The sequence below is a fragment of the Gracilinanus agilis genome, chromosome 2 (genome assembly GCF_016433145.1).
Source record: "Gracilinanus agilis isolate LMUSP501 chromosome 2, AgileGrace, whole genome shotgun sequence".
Lineage (NCBI taxonomy): Eukaryota > Metazoa > Chordata > Mammalia > Didelphimorphia > Didelphidae > Gracilinanus > Gracilinanus agilis.
Window position 1 is genome coordinate 154,856,902 of NC_058131.1, and position 22,986 is coordinate 154,879,887.

The 22,986-nt window shown below is 34.5% G+C and overlaps 1 protein-coding gene across 1 annotated transcript in view; it reads left to right on the top strand.

Moving 5' to 3' along the window:
- Positions 1-2,942: 2,942 nt before the first annotated feature.
- The window catches only part of FZD3 (frizzled class receptor 3), a 30,841-nt gene continuing 10,797 nt past the window's right edge, over positions 2,943-22,986 (top strand). The window contains exon 1 of the mRNA XM_044659521.1: positions 2,943-3,131. Within this exon, the coding sequence (XP_044515456.1) occupies positions 2,943-3,131 (189 nt within the window). The remainder of the gene's footprint in view (positions 3,132-22,986) is intronic.

Here is a 22,986-nt window from a genome sequence, read left to right on the forward strand (position 1 = left end):
TAAGGGCTTCTGGAAGATAGCCATGGATGTCAGAGAAACAAGGAAGGCCTGGCAACCTGGGTACCTTTGGAGCTAAACAGGAAATATAAAGGAGTATTTTTTTTCCTCTTGGTTTTGGCTTAGTTGGGGAGAGAATTTTCCCTAGCTTCACATTTTTACATTGTTTTCAACCAAAATTTTAAAATGTAAATGTTCCTTCCACTAGATGCCAGAGATATAAGCCATCCTTAGCTTATGAATTAAATTTTTAAATATAATTCTATAAGTTGATTATTTCAAACCTTAGAATAGACCAATATTATAAGTGGTGATTAGATTCTTAGGCTAACACACAAAAACATGTAATTCATACTCTTGAAATATAGTGCCAGTTAACTAGCTGTTTGACCTTGGACAGGTCACTTAAAATTTCTATCTTATTTTCTTATTCTTTTTTAAAAAGAGGGGGTGTATTCTGCTCATAGAATTAGATGATTAATTGAAGGAATTGAGCTTCTGTAGCAAGAGGAGATTCAGAAAGGATATGATAGCCATCTTCAAGAATTTAAAGTGTTGTGTTATTGTGGAAGGATTGGATTTGTTTGTGTTGGATCCAGAGGGTAGAACTAGAGTTGTGAATGAAAGTTATAGAAAGGCCAGTTTAGGCTTGATATTGGGAAAATCTTCCTAATAACTGGAGTTATCCAAAAATGATTGAATAGCTGGAAAATTCCTCCTTAGAGGTTTTAAGGAAGAGTCTGGATGACCACTTGTCAGGCATAGTATAGTGGAGATTCCTTTGTATAGGTTAAGCTAAATGGCTACTGCTGTTCCTTCCAATTCTCAGATTCTAGGATTCTGTCATAAAATATTCTTTTCAATGACTTCCTAACCACCATTAAGATTTGAGTGAAAAATGCATTCCAAATTTTAAATAATAATATTATATAACTTAGAGTTGGAAATCTAATTTTTTCCTTTTCATAACATAACTTGTATAGTACATAACATAGCTTGTTGCATTCAGATGAAGAAACAAGATTCAGTGTGATAGTTACTTGCCTCAAATTTCACAGGTAGTAATTAAAAGAACCAGAATTTAAAACAGGCTCTCCAACTCCAAATCTAGTGTTCTAGAATCAGGACTGTGAACCACATGAACTCCTCTACTGGGGCAGGGGACAGAGTAAATAGTGATGTCATTGCTATTCACAATGTATTATTGTAAAATATATATGTGTATATGTTTTTATTACATGTACATATACACGTGTATACAAACATGCATACACTGTATAAAAGTGCTTTCCAGATTAATTTCTAACCTATTTTTTTGCCCTGGGAAACAAAGGGTAGAATTAACATTGGTGATCTAGGCTTTGTCTCAAATTCTGGCATCTTGGAAGTTTAATTCCTAAAGAGGAGAAATTGTGTTTTCATCTACCAGGGCACATGTTTCCCACATTGCATGAGACCTACTGGTGCATTTCTTTACCCTGCCTAGGACTACAACTCCTTTAAGATCCTATGGCTATATTTCTCCTATCCCAAGGCATTTTCCCACAGTGGTGAGGTAGATGGCAATTTTCTTCATCCCCTTCCACATGAACCAAATGAGAAAAACAGGCAGTATCATTTTCTTCACTCCATTTCCACTGTACCCCTGGAGAATCTGTAAAGTAAAACATGATGCTGGATTTAGAGTTGGAGGACCTGAGTTCAAATCATTGATTCTATATATACATAGTACCTATGTGATCTTGGCCAGCCTCCTTAATACCTATTTTCCTTAGTTCTCTTCTTTCCCATCCATCTCCCTGCTTCATCTAAATTTGCCCCAGGTGTTAGAATGTCTAGCTCTAGAATTCTAGCTCTAGTTGCTCCATGATAGATAGGAGCCCTAGCTTGTGAATCCCCCACTGTTTATATGTATAGGGTATTTCTAAATTGAGTAAATGGCCTTTCATTTCCAGCTCAGGAAATCAGAGACTGCTTAATGAATGATGCTGGCTTTTGTAGCATAATCCTCTAATAGGATGCTATGTTCTGGGTTAAACCATGTGATTGTCACTAGTTTAAATCTGTCTTTTTTTAAAAGGTGACTTTTATGTCTCTATCTAGAATTTACTATTAAGCCAGTTTCAAACAAGTATAATTCAGTATTCCTATATGTTGAAATGTAAGATCTTTCTTCACAAAATCTTTACACTTTTAACATTTAATAACTTATTTTGAAGTAATTATACACAATCTAAAAGTGAAACATTAAATTTAGGACAATAATATATGGTTCTTTAGAAGGTAGTCTCATTTTAGATTCTATGACAAATGAAAAAATACTATCATAGACAAAGGAACACAGTTATCAGAATCACATAATTGAAGTCCATATTTACTCTGATAAAATATTTAATTTGCCATTAAGTGTAGCTTATGGTTAATTTCCTTTGTGAGCTCTAACCTAAATAACATTTAAAAACATATAGAAATATTTTATGAGGATATTGGGTATATTTTCTTATATATCTAAATATTGTCTCTCACCAAAGAACTTAGACATGCAACTATATAGCATTCTTAGAGGAAGTATCTAATTTTTTCTTCTCTTTTTATGTTTTTCAGGTCTGTCAATTAAAGGAAGAAATAGCTGGTCTACTAAGATGGGATCTGTTGTTTGGGAATGTGGTTAATCAACTTGACATGTTAGTCAAATGCAATCTATATAATAAAGTGAAAAGAAAAGACAAGATGATGTCATTTACCTGTATTGTGAAACCAAAAACAAATGCCTTTTGTCAGATGAGGTTAACAAAGCTCTGTCAATGCAAAGAATATTTAACTGTTTGCAAAGCTTAACAGCAAGAAGCAGAGAAATATTTTCAAGCAGAGACCTGCAGGTGCATGATATCTAAAAGTATATTGAGTAGGCCTGTTTATCTGAATATTATTCAGATCCAAGAAGGATGGCTATAAGTTGGATATTCTTCTGTCTTTGGTCCATGACTATGTTTGTGGGGTACCTAAGAGGGCACAGTTTATTTTCTTGTGAGCCTATCACCTTGAGGATGTGCCAAGACCTGCCTTATAATACTACCTTCATGCCTAATCTTCTGAATCATTATGATCAACAGACAGCAGCTTTAGCGATGGAGGTAAGAATTGTTCTAAAATAACTCTGATGTTGCCTTGCTATTTATATATACATACAGATATAAACAATGTCTGTAACATGCATATATATATATATACACACACACATCCATAATATCTAAAATGAAAAATACACATCACTTTTGGCTTTGAGTATTCTGCATGATTGTTGCATTAGCTTTTAAAGTTCATATTTGACTTAAATTACATTGTTTGAAATGTCGGAAATACTTGTTGATTCTTTATGTTGTACACATGGTGATTTGAAATTCTTGGATAGAATGAAGACTCTAACCATTTAAAAATTAAAATGTAATTACAAAAGTACTGTGCCTTTATGTTAAATTATAATATTTTTATCTTTTAAGGTGTATATTTTAATTAGATTAGAGTAACTTTTCAAGTAAATGGAGATAAAAAAATCATCTACATGTGTCATTATAACAAGGATTGTCAATTTGTTGATTCTGTTTTAGTTTTCAAGTAGTTGGTTTAATAAATTTGAATTTCTTCTCTTGATTAAACATATTCATTAGTTTCTGGTCCTTAACCATTTCTACAGAAACTTGAGAAGGACTAGCTCAGAATTAGAATTGTTGATTGAATTAAAATTAGTGTCATTTAAAAAATAACATTTTTAGTATTCCAATTGAATTTTAAAACTTTTTTAGGTAAAATTTAGGTAATTCCTATAATGGTTTCTGTTTTTTTACATATTTTTCAACCAAGAACTAAATGGATATTTTTCATTTTCAGTGACATTTAAGCAACTAGCAAGACATTTGACATTTATGGTTTACATATGTAAACCTTTTGTAGATATTTTATATTATATATTACATATGGACAAGGATATGTTTTCTTTTTTATTAGCAATAGAAGAGCTGGACCTCTTTAAATTATGATGTGGAATATACACATTGAGGATTATGAGGATATGTTTTCCACTTTTGCCTTTATTTACTTCAAGTGGTGACTTTAGAAGCTTAAGTTCTTGAGAGCACTTTATTGAATGAGAATTGGATTTGACAAAAAGAAAGAAGAATTTTTAGCAGTCATTCTAAAATAGATTGATAGCAATTGATAGCAATCCTATGATTACCATGAGAACGACTCACTTTAACTAACTTACCTGGTACTTTATTTTTCTCTTGTTCCTCCTCCCAAATATCTAAAAAGGAATAATTAGCATTGGTTTTGATTAGAAGCAATCTCTGACCCAGTGAAATATTGTTCTTCAACTGGTGTCAGGAAAATATTCTATTCAAACTGAAAATTATCAATTAGTCCTTCCATCAGTTCTAATAACCCGTAATCTACTTATATTCTGGTTTGTTTCTTTTTACAATATGGCAGTATGCCCATCTATAATAAAAGATTCCCCAGTGGTTGAAGAACAGTTAACTAGTTAAAGTGTATAGCTAGGACTATATCCTTGTTTATATCTTCTGTTAGTTTTGTGTGTTTTGCATAATATGGTATTTGATCTACAGATCAAAGATTTTATGACTAACTATTGAAAGCTAATGAGTGGTCTGCATGTTACTTAGTTCAGCCTGGCTAAAGGGCACCCTCATTATGGATTTCTCAGTACTAGTCCAAGAATAAAGTGACCTTGATAACTCTGGTTTCTCTAACATTTTCTTTTGTGGTCCTGTATTTTCTTTCTTTAAAAATTTTTCCCTGTTTACATGTAAAAACAATTTTTAACATTCTTTTTAAAAGTTTTGAGTTCAAATTTCTACCCTTTCTCCTTGAGATAGTAATTAATCTCATAAAGATTTCACATGCACAATAATATAAAGTATTTTCCCAGATTGATCGTTTTGTGGAAGAGATTTCAAACTGAAAAAAAAAAAGAAGAAAGTGAAATATTTCATGTTTTGGTCTGCATTCAGATTTCATCAATTCTTTCTCTGGAGAATGATGGCATTTTCATCATGAGTTGACTGTCTTTTATCACTGTATTGCTGGGAATAGCTAGGTCATTAACAATTGTTCATCAAACAGTATTGCTGTTACTGTGTATAATGTTCTGTTCTTGCTCACTTCACTTTGTATCAGTTCATGTAAATCTTTATGGGTTTTTCTGGAATCATCCTGTTCATCATTTCTTAAAGCATAATAGTATTCCCTTACAATCATATACTCCGTAACTTGTTCAGCTAGTCCCTGACTGATGAACATCCACTCAATTTCTAATTCTTTGCTACCACAAAAAGAGCTGTTATAAATGTTTTTCTACAAATAGGTAGAATTTCCCCTATTTTTTATCTCTTTGGGATATAGACCTAGCAGTGATTTCACTAGATCAAAGAGTATGCACAATATTTAAAGCCCTTTGGGCATAATTTCAAATTACTCTCCAGAATGATTGGATTAAATCACAACTCCACCAACAGCACAGTTGATCATTATACATTATTGCTGTTACTGTTACAGTGTTCTTCTCCTGGTTCTGCTCACTTCTCTTTGCATCAATTCATGTAAATCTTTCCAAGTTTTTCTGTACAGAATTGTTCATTTTTATAATGTTTTGTTGATGTTTAAATTAATCTGGTTCTGCTCATTTTACTCTGTCCCAGTCTATACAAGTTTTTTTCCCCAGGTTTCTCTAGAACTGTATTATTTCATAATTTCTTATAGCACAATAGTATTCTGTTACATTAGTTAATACTATAATTTATTCAGCTATTCCCCAATCGATGAGCATCTCTATAGATTCCAGTCTTTTGCCATCACAAAAAGAGTTGCTATAAATATTTTTGTATATATGGGGACTTTTCCTTCTCCTTTGGCTCTAGGCCTAGTAGTACTAGATCAACAGGAATGCACAGTTTAGTAACTTTTGGGTCAAGAGTAACAAATTGTTTTCCAGAATAACTTGGCCAATTCCTGGCTCCACCAACAGTGCACTAATTTACCAGTTTTCCTAATGCCCCACCAGCATTTATCACTGTCTTCTTTGGGGTCAGTTTTTCCAGTCTGATGAGAATGAGTTAGAACCTCAGAATGGCTTAGTTTGCATTTCTCAGTTTCTCAGTTTTTAAAGATTTGGAGAATATTTTCCTAGGGCTATTGGTTGTTTCTATTTCTTCTTTAGAAAACTACCTCCTTATATCTGTTTATCATTTATCAATTGAATAGTGGCTCATATTCTTATAAATCTGAATCAGTTCCATATATATCTTAGAACCAGATTAATTTAAACATCAACAAAACATTATAAAAATGAACAGTTCTGTACAGAAAAACTTGGAAAGATTTACGTGACTTGATGCAAATAATGAGCAGAACGAGAAGAACATTGTAATAGTAACAGCAATAATGTATAATGATCAACTGTGAATAACAGCTATTATCAGTAATATAATGATCCAAGAAAACTTGTAGAAGACTCATGATGAAAATGTTATATACCTTCAGAGAAAGAACTGATGGAGACTGGATGCAGATCAAAGCAAATTATTTTGGAATTTATCTTAGAATTTAAAAGAATTTAAATTTAGGTTTTATGCTAAATATGAGAACTCTAAAATAATATTGTGGTCACTGATTTAAATCCTCATGTCTCCACACCACAAATGCAAATCCAAAAGTGAATCTCACCACAATCCAAAATCCTAATTAGGAAGCTGAAATGCCAGGAGATGCTAAAGAATCAGGAAGCTAAGACCTGCCAAGAATCTCACCAGAACTCAAGCTGAAGGGAGTATCCTGCCAAGGAGCAGAGAGGGTCTCTTCACAGAAAAACCAAGAAAGGGATCACTCCACTCACCACCGCAGAATCCAGAGAAAGAGTCTCCTCCTCCAGTCCAACTCACCAACACAGAGTCCAAAGGAGAAGTAGTTTAGGACTTTTTATAGTCCTTTTTCCACATCACTTCCTGACCCTTCCCCACTTTATGGGAACCAGTTGTAATCTTTCAATTTGTCTAGCACTGCCCAGTGGTGGAGCAGTGGTCTCTGGAGTTGTCACCCACTCTAGCAAGTGACTTGTGAACTCTCATCCTTTTAGTGACTGGTAAAGTACTAAGTTAGGGGAACTTAAGTTTTTGATTGATTAACTTAAAAGTTGTTGATTAGATAGACAAAGAAAGTTTGATTCACTCTTCACAAAATGAATCCTTTATCAGAGAAATTTGCTGCAAAGATTTTTTGAACACATTTTCCTGTTTCCCTTCTAATTTTTAACTGTAATAGTTTTTCTTTGTAGAAAAACTATTTCATTTTCTGTAATCAACATTGTCTATGTTATCTTCTCTGATCTTTCTAATCCTTATTGGAGCATAAACTCTTATTCTATCTATAAGTCTGAAATGTAATTTCTTCTCTACTCCTAATTTTTTTATAATGTGATTTATTTTATTTTTTTTTAAACTCTTAACTTCTGTGTATTGGCTCCTAGGTGGAAGAGTGGTAAGGGTGGGCAATGGGGGTCAAGTGATTTGCCCAGGGTCACACAGCTGGGAAGTGTCTGAGGTCAGATTTGAACCTAGGACCTCCTGTCCCTAGGCCTGACTCTCAATCCACTGAGCTACCCAGCTGCCCCAATATAATGTGATTTTTAATATCTTAAGTCATGACTTAATGCATGTAGTTTGGAACTTTTCTTGGTATATGGTGTGAGGTGTTAATATAAACCTAATTTTCTTCAAAATGCTTTCAAATTTTATAGTTTTATTAAATATACTTGGTTCATAGTCTAGAAAGCCATGCTAAGTAAGGTATTATGTGTTTTTTTTCTTTCTAAGAGAGATAATTAGTTCTCTTTTGGTTATGTTGAGTCTGAGGTGCCTACTACAGTCCAGGTGGAAATATCTAGTTGACAGTACAGAATTAAAACTTAAAAAGAGATAAGAGGGCTAAATATGTAGATTTGGGAGTTCAGAGTAATGTAGGTTATGAAAGCTGATTAGGTGTTTGAGGTGACACCAATTTTTCTATTGAAATGCCCAAATATAAGGGCAAGGGTCAGGAATGAAATATTATGAATTGGATATTAAACTCCTTATAAAATGAAGGAGAAAGTGGGGGAAAGGCCAAGTAGATGACTGCAACAAGGTTTGAGGAAGATAATATAGATAGATGGAGTGAACATCAAAGAAAAAGAGATTTTTGAGTAATAATGGCAGAGAAAAGGCCTGGAAGTGACAGTACCTTTGATTATTTTAGTTCTATTTACTTACTTTCATCTTTACTGTATCCTTTCAACTTATTCAGAAAAATTTCCAGGAAGATTTTCATTATATCAACTCTTTATAGGCAAGGCAATACAACAGACATTCCAAAGCATAACGGACCTGAACCTGGGTCCATCCCCAAAATGGTGGCTCAAGGAGGAGCTCATTAATGGAACAAAGAGGTTGACATAAGAAGAGAAATTCTGGGGTGAGAAGACACAAAGTGTTGAAGAAAGTTCTGGGGTGAGGAGGAATCTGAGTCATGGCAATGAAGTCCAAAGGATCAGAAACACAGCTGAGAGGAAAATGATAGAGGGAAATTACTTGTTGCCTTACAGTGCAGAATAGAGGTGTATAATAGGGTGATATAATAGCTCAATAATTAAGTCAGTCTTGGGCTGCTAGGTGGCTCAGTGGATTGAGAGTCAGACCTAGAGACAGGAGGTACTGGATTCAAATCTGGCTTTAGATACTTCTAGGTGTATGACCCTGGGCAAGTCACCTAACCCGTATTACCTAACCCTTACTGCTCTTCTGCCTTGGAACCAATATACACAGAAGGTAAGGTTTTTTGGTTTGTTTTTTTAAAAATCGTAGTATGCAAGATTAATTTGGTAATAGGTCTACTACAATCAAACCTGGCCTTAACATATATGAAATATTCAGCACATCTGAGGGAGAACTTTGATGAGTTAAATAGTCAGAGGAGGGCAACCTGAATAGTCAAGGGCCTTGAGTTTATATCCTAGAAAAACTGGTTGAATAAATTTGATGTATTGCATGGAGAAGGCTTGGCGGGGAGAGGCAATATTAGTTGTATTTGAAGGATTGTCGTGTGGAAGAGGATTAGATTTGTTGTGTTTGGCTTCAGAAGGCAGAACAAGTAGCAATGGGTAGAAGTTGCAAAGTGATTTTAGACTTATAACAAAAAACTTCCTCATGGAAAGAACTGTTGGAGTAAAAATGTCAACTAAAACACGATTTATCACTTCTTTATTTGGGTATAAGTTTTGGGGTTTGGGTTTAATAAGATTATTCACTTACAAAAATGATTAATATGGAAATATGTTTTCCTAGATAATACATGTATAACCCAGATTGAACTACTTGTCAGCTCCAGGAGGAGCAGGGGGGAAAAGGGAGGAAGATAATATGGATCATATAACTTTGGAAAACTTATGTGGAAATTTGTTATTTAAAAAAAAAAACTTTACTCATAAGCAGAGCTATCCAAAAGTAGAATGAACTGTCTCAGGAAGAAGTGGTTTCCATCTTACTTGAAAAAGGCTGGATGGCCCATATGTTAGATAGGTAAATCTTGTTCAAGCATAAATTATACCAGATGGCTGCTGTAGTCCAGCTCTGTCATTCTGTGATTTTTGGCTATTCCTGAAGGGATTGAAGAATCAATTTAAAATAATCTACAAAAAAAGATATTCTAAAACAGCAGATAATCCACAATTCATTTGTATTTCTACATTTGTACAAATGTGCATCTATAAATTTTTTAAAGATTTTTTTTATTATTATATTTTTCTTAGAATAATAATGAATTTGTTCCTCTAAATGTTGGGAGATAGAAGACAAAGACTTGTAAATTTCTAAAATGAAAAATGTTAATGCTTGGAAATTGACCACATTTATTTTCAACTCCTAAACAAAATAATGTTTAAAATGTAAAGCTGTTTTCCTTGAAAATTTGCTTATTTGACAAAACTATTCTTTAAAACACTTGTAAAGTGGATATAAAAATGTTAATCTAATATTTTAAAATTTTATTGTTAATACTAGAAATTCAGGTGCATCTGAAACCAGTGAACCAAACAATGTGTATTTCCAACCAAAACACTGAAATTTGAACCATTTTCCCTCTTTGTAAAAAAGAATATAAATTAATAAAATTAAACTAAGAAACAACAGTAACCGATTAATGCATTTACCATTTACTTGTTCCATGTTCCCTTCCAAATCTGTGTACCTGTAAAGTTGCTTCTTTTTGTTTTTGTTTTTTCTTTAAAAAGTAATGAATATGTACAATTATTACTTTGCTGAGCTAGCTTAGCATTCTTTCATTAACTTATAATAACAATGGCTTATTTTTGTATAACACTTTGAGGTTTACAAAATACATAGATAATTTGTATTCTTAAAATAATCTTTTTTCTAATTTAAAAAAGTTCTAAAAACTAGATAATTCTTTTACATAGTTTTTTCTTATTTCTTTTCTATTTAAAAAAATTAACAAACACCTATTTTCTCTATCTCCAATGGGGAGGGGAGTAAGGGAAGAAAAACAATGCCTTTGTAACAAATACATATAGTCAGGTTAAACCAATTCTCATACAGACCATGTCCAAAAAAAAAAATCTCTTTTTACATCTTGAATCTATCGTGGTTCTATTAAGCGATGGGTAGCATGTTTCATCAGTGGGCACTCTGGAATTAAGGTTGACCATATTGTATAAATCAGAATTCTTCAGTCTTTCAAAAAGTCATTTTTCTTTTTTAATAGTTTGTGTAGATATTATCTTCTAAAATATTTATGATTCAGAAGTAGCTCATGTGATCAGCATCTCAGAAAGGGTTCCAAAAGAAGAATCAAATGTATAAACTATTAAAGGAAGAGCTTCTTCTTTTAAGTTTCAGAAACAGAAGTTATAACTACCAGTAAGTTGGACCTTATGATATCAAAACCTTTCTGAAAATGAGTATGTCATTTGTTGGAATGAAATTTTTAAAAATTGGCATAACAAGACAGAAAAGGAAGTTTCAGAGTCATATTTATTAGGCAAGCTAGAAATTATCTAATGAAAGAATAAGTGATATTGGGGGCCTTAAAGTTAGATGCTTCTTTTCACTGAAAGATATAAATAAAAGATTAAAAATAATTTTAATTACTTATAACTTATCCTAAATAGGTCCTCTAGGAAACTGGTTAGTGTTTGTAAATTTTTGAGCACATTTTATATTTGATTTCACATTTTGTGGATGTAAAGATGATATTTCAAACCCTTTCAGTCCTCTACAGCCTATAGTTTCTATGGTTACCAGGCCCTTAGTGGAGTAACAAAGGTTGGTATTCTGATTCTCATGAGTCAAATTCTGCCCTTTGACTCCTTTCCCTTTTCACTTCCCTAGCTAAGCTTGGCCAGTTGCTATGCTTGAAGAGCTGTCAGCAAGGGGGTTCCTATGGTAACAGAAATGGAAATTTGAAAGGAGAAAGAATTGAACAAAAGCTTGCTTGATTTGAATTTAAACAAAGAATGAGTTTACTTGCCATACCTTCTTGTTGATTACAAAACCCAAAAATTTAATTTTGGCAGATTATTTTTCATTTTATCTTCTTATTAATTTGTTTAATCAAAAGTCAGTATTTTCCAGAGAGATTCAACATGAAACTTTCACACTCAAAATACACCTAAGCCTTATCCATTTTATGGCTCCTAAACCAACATGGTTTAAACATTTTTTAACATTAAAGCTTTTATATTAGAACTCCTCAGTCTTGTTTTTACTTTTACTGTGGTTTTAAAAGACCTAAAAGTGATTTAGATGGTCATTGGTTCCTGGAATTTAAAAGGAACTTCAGAGATCTCTTACACAAACGCCAATTTTTTTGGATAAAGTAACTAAGATTGAGAAAAATGGAACAACTTGTTAAAGATCACCCAGATCTCTTGACCTCTACTCCTACCTATGGGGTCTCCCCCCCCCCATTATATTTAAGTAATTGCAGGAATACTGACATTACTTACATTTTTTCCTAGTTATCTTTTCAGTTTAAAAATTAAGTTAATTCCCCAAGGAAGTAGAAATTATAAAACAAATTATGTTCTAAGCAAGATTTATTTGTGCTTCAAAAGCCAGCTGTGCTTCTCTAGGCAGAAGGCTTCTTACATCACTAAATGGTCTCAGTTCAGACATAATGTCCTTGAAAGTCCCTGCTAGAAGACAAAATTTTATAAATAATGGTAAGTGCCCTGTTGACATAAAAACATTTTTTCACACATTTAATGCATTCCTTTAAAGTTTTGTCATTTTAAGGAAATTCCTTTTCCTTCCCTATTCAAAATCCCCAAACTTTTCTTTATTTTACCTGCCTTCCCAGTTAGTCCAGTCTAGAACAAGGTGTCACTTCTCCTTACTAAGATTAATCCTCTACTTATGCCCTTTATCCATATTCTCCCTTCTTCTTCCATAGTTTGCCACATGAAATGTCTCCCTTTCTTGCTTTCTTAATCTTTGTTGATTGTTTTCCTGATGGTAAACTATCCTTTCATCCCTTGTATAAATCCTTCTTAGTTTTAATGAATGATTTCCTTAAATGACTTCTAGGATTGCTTGACAGAATTTTATTTAAATTTTAAAATCAGTATTCATTAATATTATTGACTTTTAGTTCTCCTTTGCTTTACCATTTTCCTGAGTCATAAAAGGAGTTCAGTAGAGTGTTTTTTTTTCCTCAGCTTTTAAGATTAATTTATATCCTGGGGAGAGCCTCTAAAACTGTGGGGTTTCCTAAGCTAATGACTTTTCATTTGAATGGAAACCCAATATTCTCCCATGGCTAGAAGGAAGAACATACATAATCAACTGGGTATACCTAGAATTTTTGAGACATTGGGATTGGTTTGGATCATTGTATTGCTGAAAATAGCTTAGTTATTTACAGTTGTTCATCATATAGTATTGCTGTCACTTTGTACAGTGTTCTGGTTCTGTTTATTTCACTCTGCTTCAGTTCATGTCTTCCGAGATTTTTCTGAACTCCTTCTCATTTCTTATGCATTACAATCATATAATTTATTCAGGCTTTCCTCAGTTGATGGGTATCTCCTCAAAAAAACTGCTTTAAATATTTTTGTACATATAAGTCTTTATCCTTTGTTTTTTTTTATCTGTTTGGGATACAACTCTAGTAATGGTATTAACAGGTCAAAAGGTGTGTACTGTTTTATAGCCCTTTTGGCATAGGTCCAAATTGCTAATTAGAATGGTTAAATTAGTTCACAACTCTCTCAATATTGCTTTTTCCCACATCTCCAAGTTTTGTCATTTTCCTTTTCTGTCATAATAACCAGTGTGACAGTTGTGAGGTGAGAATTGTTAGCGATTTAGAACAATTTGTTTACATAACTATAGAGACCTTTAATTACTTTGAGAATTGCTTGTTCATAGCCTTTGAACATTTATACATTTGACTAATTTCTCTACATTTTATAAATGAGACCTTTTTTAGAGATTTTTTTTACCATTATGATTATTGTGTAATTACTCTTCATCCTATTTCCCCTCCCCATTTATCCTTTTCTCTCTCCTTTCATTCTGTCCACCCTCAAATACCCCCCAGTTTTCTATCTTTTCTATCACCCCTACCTCACTTCTCTTATCCCTTCCTCTCCTACTTTCCTGTAGGATAAGATAGATTTCTATACCCAGTTGATTATGTGTGTTCTTCCTTCTTTGAGCCAATTCCAATGAGAGTAAGGTTCAAATGCTTTCCTCCTTCTCCCTCCTCCATCTTTTCCTCCACTGTAAACACTCCTTCATGCCTTTTTTTTTTTAGATAATTTATCTCTGTTTCTCTGTTCCCCCTTCTTCCAACTCATTGTTTTTTCTCATTCCTTAATTTTATTTTTTTTAGATATCATCCCATCATATTCAACTCATAAGCATGCCTTCTATTATGTATAACTGCCCTAATAATGATAAAGTTCTTAGCAAGAATCACCTTCCCATGTAGGGATGTAAACAGATTAAATCTTTTAAAATGTCTTTTGATTTCTCTTTCCCATTTACTTTTTTATGTTGTTGGGGTTTTTTGAGTCTTGTATTTGAGAGTCCAGTTTGCCGTTCAGCTCATTTCTTTTCATTAGGAATGTTTGAAATGTTAGTTCATTGAATACCTATTTTTCTCCCTGAAGAATTACGCTCAGTTTTGCTGGATGAGTGATTCTTGCTTAAAGTCCTCGATTCTTTGTGTGATAATGAGATTAAATCTACCCTGCCTATCTTTAGATTTAATCACCAAAGGTGAAAACATCTCCATTTAACCCACAATTTGGGTTGTCTGTAACCCATGTGTGCTAGAGTAAGAAATCAGAATTTACTGACTGCCTCAAGGGCAGTCTTAAGAAAAGCATCTGTTGTGATTGGACATGTAAACTAAGAGGAGGCCACAGGAAGTGACACAAAAGAGGTCCCTTTAAAAAGAGATCTCATTCAGCTGGGCTTTCTCTTCTGGTTTGTGAATGGGACCTTAAGGAGCTCTTCTGATTTGTGGCCGGATTCGGAGGAGGTCTGGAGCTGGTGAGATTGTTCCCGGTGGTAAGTGTTAAGACTGAATCTTCCTGAACTTCTCTTAAGGAACTTCCTTTTAATAGAGACTCTGTGACTGAAGCTGTGGCATCTGGCTTCCCAGCCTTGGGATCAAGGCCAGATTTCCCTGGGCTGAGGGTTAATTAGATCTACCTGGATTGAACTAGGGGATCAGAGCAAATTACCTACTGTGTTAGATTATTTATCCTATCTTATCCTCTCTCTTATTTCCTAATTTCTACTTCCTCTTCTCATTTGTAAATAAATTTCCATAAAAGTCATTTTAACTTGAGATTATTCTTAATTGGGGACTGATAATTGTTCAATCCCCTGGCGACCAACCTTTTAATATTTACCCAATAAAAATCCCCTCCTCCCTCTTACATTTGCCCTTTGGAATATCATATTCCAGGCCCTCCAATCCTTTATTGCAGAATATGCTAGGTTTTATGTTATTCTGACTATGTCTTCACATATTTTAATTTTTTTTTTGACTACTTGCAATATTTTCTCCTTGATCTGGGAGTTGTGGAATTTGGCTATGACGTTCCTGGGAGTTTTCCTTTTGGAATCTTTTTCAGGAAGAAATCAATGGATTCTTTTAATTTTATTTTACCCTCTGGTTGTAGAATATCAGGGCAGTTTTCCTTTATAATTTCTTGAAAGTTAATATCTAAGCTTACTTTTTCATCATGGCTTTCAGATATTCCAGTAATTCTTGTATTATCTCTCCTGGATTTATTTTTCGGGTCATTTGTTTTTCCAATGAGATATTTCACATTTTCTTCTATATTTTCATTCTTTTCACTTTGTTTGATTGTGTCTTGATGGACACTTCTACTTTTAAAGAGTTCTTTTTTTCAGTGAATTTTTGTATCTCCCTTTCCAAATGGCCAGTTCTGCCTTTTAAGGAGTTCTTCTCTTCATTACATTTGCGTATATCTTTTTCCATTTGGCCAATTTTGCTTTTTAAGATATTAATTTCTTCAGTAATTTTTATGCCTCCTTTATCAAAACCCTTTTTTCCCATGATTTTCTGTATCACTCATTTCTTTTCCCATTTTTTCTTCTACCTCTCTTATTTGTTTTTTAAAGTCCTTTTTGAGCTCTTTCATTAATTCTTTTTGGGTTTGAGAACAATTAATAATTTTCTTAGAGGCAGCAGTATTGACTTTGTTGTTTTCTTTTAAGTTTGTGTCTTGGTCTTCCCTGTCACCAAAATAACTTAATTTGTTGAGTTTCCTTTTTGTTGTTGTTGTTTGCTCACTTTCTAGCCTTTTTCTTTTAACTTAAAGAACTGTTAAAAGTTGGGCTCTGTAACTGTAGTAAAGGGAGCATTGATCCAAGCTTCAGGTTCTTTGTACAGCTGCCTTCAGAACTAGCTCTGGGGTGTGTAAATGGAATTAGCTCTACCCGATTCATAGTTAAAACTCTAGCCACCAGAGGTAATGTCATCCCCACCTCCCTTAGTGGGGAGGGGAGATGAGTTACCCACATGTGACAATAAGTAACAAATCAAGAACAAGTGACTGCCCTTTGGGCAGTCCAAAACAGTGTTGAGGCTACCATTTGTCCACTTGAATTAGAGGTAGGTCCAGGAAGTGACGAAAGCTGCTGTCCTTCCAAGTATGATGGTAACTTCCTGTTGAGGCAGTTTGTGCTTTGAACTTGGTGCCGAAGGATCTCTGCTGAGACCTCAGGCGGCTTCCCCTCTGAATTGTCACGTGGGTAAGTTAGGCTGACCTCCTTTCACCTCCCTTGGCGTTTCTAGAGTCTCTACCTTAAGGAGGCTTCTTTGCCTCTCTAATTGCTAAGGCCTTGTAGCTAGTAGCCTGGTTTAATTAATCTTTTAACTCTCACCCGGTCCGGGCCTCTGCTGGTCTGGACCAGAGTTTTTTTCTCTCTCTTTCCCTACCTTCAACCTTCATAATTTCCCTTCTTACAGGGGATCTATAAGCTTTTGGTTCTTCCAAGGTGTTTTGGTATCAGGAAAGTTGTATTTAATACTCTCCCAGCCTGTTCTGTGATTTATAAGTAACCACAAGCACTCTTTTCCACCATGGAACTGTGACCAAGGTCCTCTTCCCTCCTGTGGCTATAAGTGCTGGTGTATGCTAGTATACCTCCTCCCCTAGACCCTGACCCAGGACTGTAAACTGGATCTGCATATGGACAAAGTAACAAGAGCCTTAAACCTAGAGCCAACAAAGGGACTCCTGTAATCCTCTAAGCAGTTGTCCAATCCCACATTACTATCTGTAGCTAAGAGTTCCAGAAGCTTTTGCTGCAGATTCAGCTACCCCCAAGGCCTGGTGCTGTAGTGGGATCTATCTTGGCTTGTTGCTTTACGCTCCACTTCTACCCCAGTACACTAGACCTTTTGTGCCAGCCCTCTGAGTTGTTTTGTGCTAAAAAATTATTGTACCCGATCTATTTGTGGGTCATGCTGCTCCAGAATTCATTTTGAGGCATTATATCATAATGCGTAATTTGATAGAGGTAGATCTGTATATCTTCTCTGCTTTCTTGGCTCTGCCCCAACTTTCCTATTTTTGTTGAGGTGACCACTGTACTTCCATACACCCAGGTTTATAACTTTGAGATCAAACCAAATTTTCTTTCTCCCCAATTCTCCCTATACCCCCATTCACTCATTTTTCAGGTTTTGTTGATTTTGTCACTATGTGTCTCAAAATCAGTCTTCTCTGTAGTTACATGGCCTAATTTAGATTCACCTTGTTTATTGTTTGAACTATTGTAATAGCCTGCTTGTTTTCATTCTCTTTTCCAATCCATCCTTCACATAGCTGCCAAAATAATATTCTTAAATGTATTGCCTCCTGCCCTATTCAGAAATCTTCAATGATTCCATGTTGTTTCTTGAATAAAATAAGAAATTCTTAGCCTGGCACTTCATTCTGTCTCAGATTTACTTTTCTGATTTCTCTTTTGCATATATTCTTTGTTTCAACAAAACTAGACATCAGTTTTTCCCAAATTTTATATGCTATCTGCTTCTTTTATGTATCCATACAGACATTATTCTTACATAGTTATAGTCTCTTTTCTGCTTTTTCAGAATCCTTACATTTTACTTAAGGCTCAATTCAGGGGCTCCTGACTCCATGAAGCCCCAGCTTATAATACTAATAGCTATTGTTTATATATCACTAAGATTTGCAAAACATTTTACCTATAGTAACGCATTTGATATTCACAACAATATGAGATACCTATGAAATAAATGTAGTTGCTATTGTTATCTCCATTTTACAAATCAGTTAACTAAGGCTAATAGCTGTTAGACAACTTAACCAGGGATATTTAATTTGTAAATATCTGAGGCAAGATTCAAATTCAGGTATTCCAGGTCTTGTACTTTATTCACTATGTCAACCTTCATCTCCTATTTTATCCCTCTTCAGATTTTCTTAGAGTTCTCTTTATGAGTTTTACTCTTAGAGCTCTTGTTCTCCTTCTCTCATTGTCATTTATTGTACTTAGCTCATTCATGTTTTATTCCACAGTAGAATGTAACCATCTGAAGGCAACAACTATTTTGACTTTGTCTTTTTATTCTTGAGACCTAGCATAGTTTTTTTTAAAACTTATATGTATTACTTATATAGGTTTTTATGTATATTTATAGGTATTTAATAAATATTTATTGAGTTTTAATCAATCACCCAGCATTTATTAAGTTCCTCCTCTGTACTAGGCAGCATATTAAGGAAGACAAGAAATGGCTAAAAAAAAGAAAAGAAAAAAACTGCTCACAGGAGACAACAAACAACTCTCTACAAAGGTATCTATCTGACTAACTGCCATCTGCCCCAAAGCAACTCTCCCCCTGTGCTGAGAGACTTTCACTTCCTACTGCATATGCTTCTGAGGGTAGGCTGCTAGAGGCCTACAGAAGAACTTCTATCTGTATCAGCTCAAGGTAATTTCCACTTACTGCTGCCAGTCTTATCTCCCAGTTGAGATATAGAGAACTTCCAATGCATATAGGAGCAACCTTCCCTTTGACCTTAGACCATGTCTCTCTTGATGAGCCTGTCCCTTGATGGAAAAGGAAAAAGAAAGTCAGTGAGGAGTGGGACTTCAATTTGCTGTACATATTCAGCTTCTGTTTCTTGCTCTGCTGTTTCCTGCCTAGTCTCCAGCCTTCAGAGGGAAGAGGAATGAAATGGAACTGACTATCTGAACATTGTGCTTTCCATCTCATGTTGCACTTTTCTCCATTCTTATCTCTAACCTCCTATAGGAAAGAGAATAGCTCCTTCATTACTTAATCACTCATTGATGAGCATTGTCTTACCTGGTCGGACCCTATACATCCCACGTATTCTGAATCCCTGTAAATCATTATCCAAACCTAGTTCTCTATCCCTCACCATTCAATTCCTTATTCTTAGACCTCTGAACCTTTCTCCCCCAAAGTTCCAACCAAATAGCACCAACCCTTCCTCTATGCCTTCTAGAATGTCTGTTCCATAGGCAACAAATGTCCCTTTGTTCTAAATCTTTTCCTTTCCCATTCTTCTCATCTTCTAGATAGATATCATTGAAATCTGGCTTTGCCATCTCTAGCTAGTCTTTCCAATACTAACTGTAGCTTCACTCAATCCTTACAGTTCACTGGTTGAGGTGAGGGAGTTGAAATACTCTTTCCTCCCCATTATACTTCTTTGTCCTCTATCACTCAGTTAACCTCTCTTGCTTTGAGGTTCAGGCAATTTATATCTATTCAAAATTCTGGCAGTTGTTGACAAACCTCCAGGTCACTCCCCTTCCTTCCTCAATGAGTTCAGTATCTGGCTTATTTCCTTATTTGTATCTCTTCCCTAATTCCTGCTCTCATACTTGATTACTTTAGAATACATATTAATTCTCCTACAAGCATCCTAACCTACTTATTTCCCATAACCTACTTCTCTAAATGCCCTCAGCTACCCACAAAGATGGTTTCTTGCAGGGGGTGAGACTAGCTGAGACTTTTAGGAACCCAGGTAAACTAGGAAGTGGAGATGAATAGAAAGAGAATTCCAAGTATGGAGGACAATGAAAATGCTTAGTCAAGAGGCAAGCATGAGAAACAGAAAAGAGATCAGTGTTCATTTGATTGCAGAATACATGGAAGGGAGTAAGATAAAGGAAGCCTGGAAAGTTAGGAAGAGGCCAGATTATGAAGTGCTTTAACTGCCATATTCCTTTGGTTTTGATCCTGGAGGTAATAGGGAATCACTGGAGGTTATCACATGTGGGGAGGTGAAATATAGCCAGCATTTCAAGAACATTGATTTCATAGCTGAGTAGAGGATATGTTAGAGTTTGGAATGAAGTGATCATCTAGGTAGGGGAAATCCACGATAATATGGTGTGGTGAAAATTCAGAGAGGACAAGAAAAGGAAAAGAGTGATCATTAGTGTCACATATAGTTACATTCAACAGATAAATTAAGAATGATCAGGTCAGAAAAAAAGAGCATTAAATTTGGCAACTAAGATATCACAGGTAAGTTTGGAGAGAGCAGATACAGTTTGGTGTCAGTTGTATCCATATTACAAGGAGTTAAGCAAGTAAAGAGAAAGTAAATGGAAGTAACATGGGTAGAAAACTTTTTTTAGGAGTTTAAAAATGTGAGGAAAACTAAGACAATACATTTCAGGAATGATTGGGTCTAGTTAGGATTTTTTTTAGATTTACCTTTTTTATTGATAAATTTTTACTTGATACAGCAGACAGAAAAATTTACAAAACCTAATTAGGCAAAATAACACTAAACAGCAACAGTAACTGATAGCAATGCAGCTACTAAAAGAATGCAAGATCACTTTTTAAGCTTTAATAAAAACTGTATCATGATGTTGTCATATTTAGCCTGTGTGTTGTTGCTATTTAATGTTGTCTTTTTTTTAAACTAAAGTTTATTTTTTAATTTATAGAAATCTTATTTTCTCTCTCTCTCCCACCAACCCTATTCACTGAAAAAAAGAAGAGAAACACATTTTCTGCAATAAAGATGCAATCAAGCAAAGCAAATTCCCTCATTGCCTCTGCTCAAAAAATATTTGTCTCATTCTGCATTCTGAATCTTTCACCTTTCTGTTAGCAGGTAGACAGCACGCTTCATCATAGGTTCTCTGTAATAGCGATCATATTTCTTAAAACTTTCAAAATGTATTCTGCTCATTTGATTCTTACATAAATTTTTTAATCTTCAAAATTGTCCATTTTATAATATTGATGTTATATTGCATAAATTGTTGTTCTGGTTCTGTTTACTTCACTCTGCATCAATTTATACAAAATTTTCCATGTCTCTTTAAAACCATCTAATCCCCAATTTCTTCCAGCAAAATAGAATTCCATCATATTTATATATCATAATTCTGCCATTCTCCAGTTGCTAGGTATCTCCTTAATTTCTGGTCTTTTGCCCCCACAAAAAAAAAAAGCATATAAATATGTAAGTCCATTTCTTCTTTCTTTGATCCTTTTCTGAGTTTAAACTTAGTAGTGGCACAACTGATTCAAAGGGCATTCACTATTTAGTAGTGTTTCATGTATAATTCCAGTTTGCTTTCCAGAATGGTTGTACCCCTTCTGAGGTCCAACAATGCTTCATCAATGTGCTTGTTTTTCCACAACCCCTCCAAGTGGTCATTTTCTGTTTTTGTCTTCTTTGCCAGCTTGATGAATATGAGGTGGAACCTCAGAATTGCTTTAATTTAAATTTTTCTGATTAATAATGATTTGGAATATTTTTTCCCATGTGTCTTACATGGCCTTAGTTTCTTCTTAAGAACTGCCTTTTCAAATGTGGAACTATTCCCAAAGGGCTGTCAGATAATGCATTCCCTTTGATCCTTTAATATCACTACTTGGTCTATATACCAGAGAGATCATAAAAAAGGGGAAAGGATCTACTTTTACAAAAATATTTATAGCAGCTCTTTTGGTGATGACAAAGAATTGGAAACTGAGGGCATGTCCTTCAGTTGTGGACTGAGTGACTGAACAAATTGTGGTATGTAATGGAATACTCTTGTGCTATATAAAATGATAAGCAGGAGAATTTCAGAAAAACCTGGAAAGACTTACATGATCTGATACAAAGTGAAGTGAGCAAAACCAGGACATTGTACCCAGTAACAGCAATACCACAAGATGAACAACTATGAATAACTTAGCTCAGTGGTTCCCAAACTTTTTTGGCCTACCACCCCCTTTCCAGAAAAAATATTACTTAGCGCCCCCTGTCACATACTATCACCGCCCCCTTACAGTTATTCACTGCCCCCAAATGCATCTGTGGCCATCACCACTTCCCTGGATCGCTGCAGCACCCACCAGGGGGCGGTGGTGCCCACTTTGGAAATCAGTGACTTAGCTGCTTATAGCAATACAGTGAACCAAAACAATGCCAGAGGCTTATGATGAAAAATGCTATCTACCTCCAGAGAAAGAACTGATGGATGTGAATGTAGATCAAAGCATAGCATTTTTCTTTTCATTTCCTTCATGGTTTTTTTATGTGTCTTCTACAAAATGATGAATATGGAAATAATATTTTATATGACAGCACATGTGTTGGTATAGCAAATTGCTAACTCAGGAAGGAAGGAGAAAATTTGGAACTGAAAATGTTAGAAAATGAATGCCAAAAATTGTTTTTACATGTAATTGTGGGTGGCGGGGAGCATTACTGAATCTTATTCTTAATAAAGCTGATTACTCCTGTAACAACTTAAAATAATGATTTGTACCCATCTTTTGGGACAGAAATCCACTATTTGACAAAAAGAGCTGGAAAAATTAGAAAACAGTATGGGAGAGATTAGGTTTAGATCAATATCTCACACCCTACACCAAGATAAATTCAGAATGGATGAATGACCATCTGATGTAAAGAAGGACACTGTAAGTAAATTAGATGAACATAGAATAGTTTACTTGTCAGATCTATCAATGGGAAAGGAAAGATTTTAAGACTGAGGAAGAGTTAGAAAACATTCCAAAATGTAGAATAAATAATTTTGATTTCATTAAATGAAAAAGGTTTTGTACAAACAAAAACAATGCAGTCAAAATTAGAAGGGAAGTAACAAATTGGGAAAAAATATAACAAAAACCTCTGACAGACGTCTAATTACTCAAATTTATAAGGAGCTAAATCAATTGAAAAAGCCATTTGATAAATGGGTAAGGGACATGAATAGGCAGTTTTCAGATAAAGAAATTAGATCTATCAATAAGCACATGAAAAAGTGTTCTAAATCTCTTATAATTAGAGAAATGCAAATCAAAACAACTCTGAGGTACCACCTTACACCTGGCAGATTGGCTAAA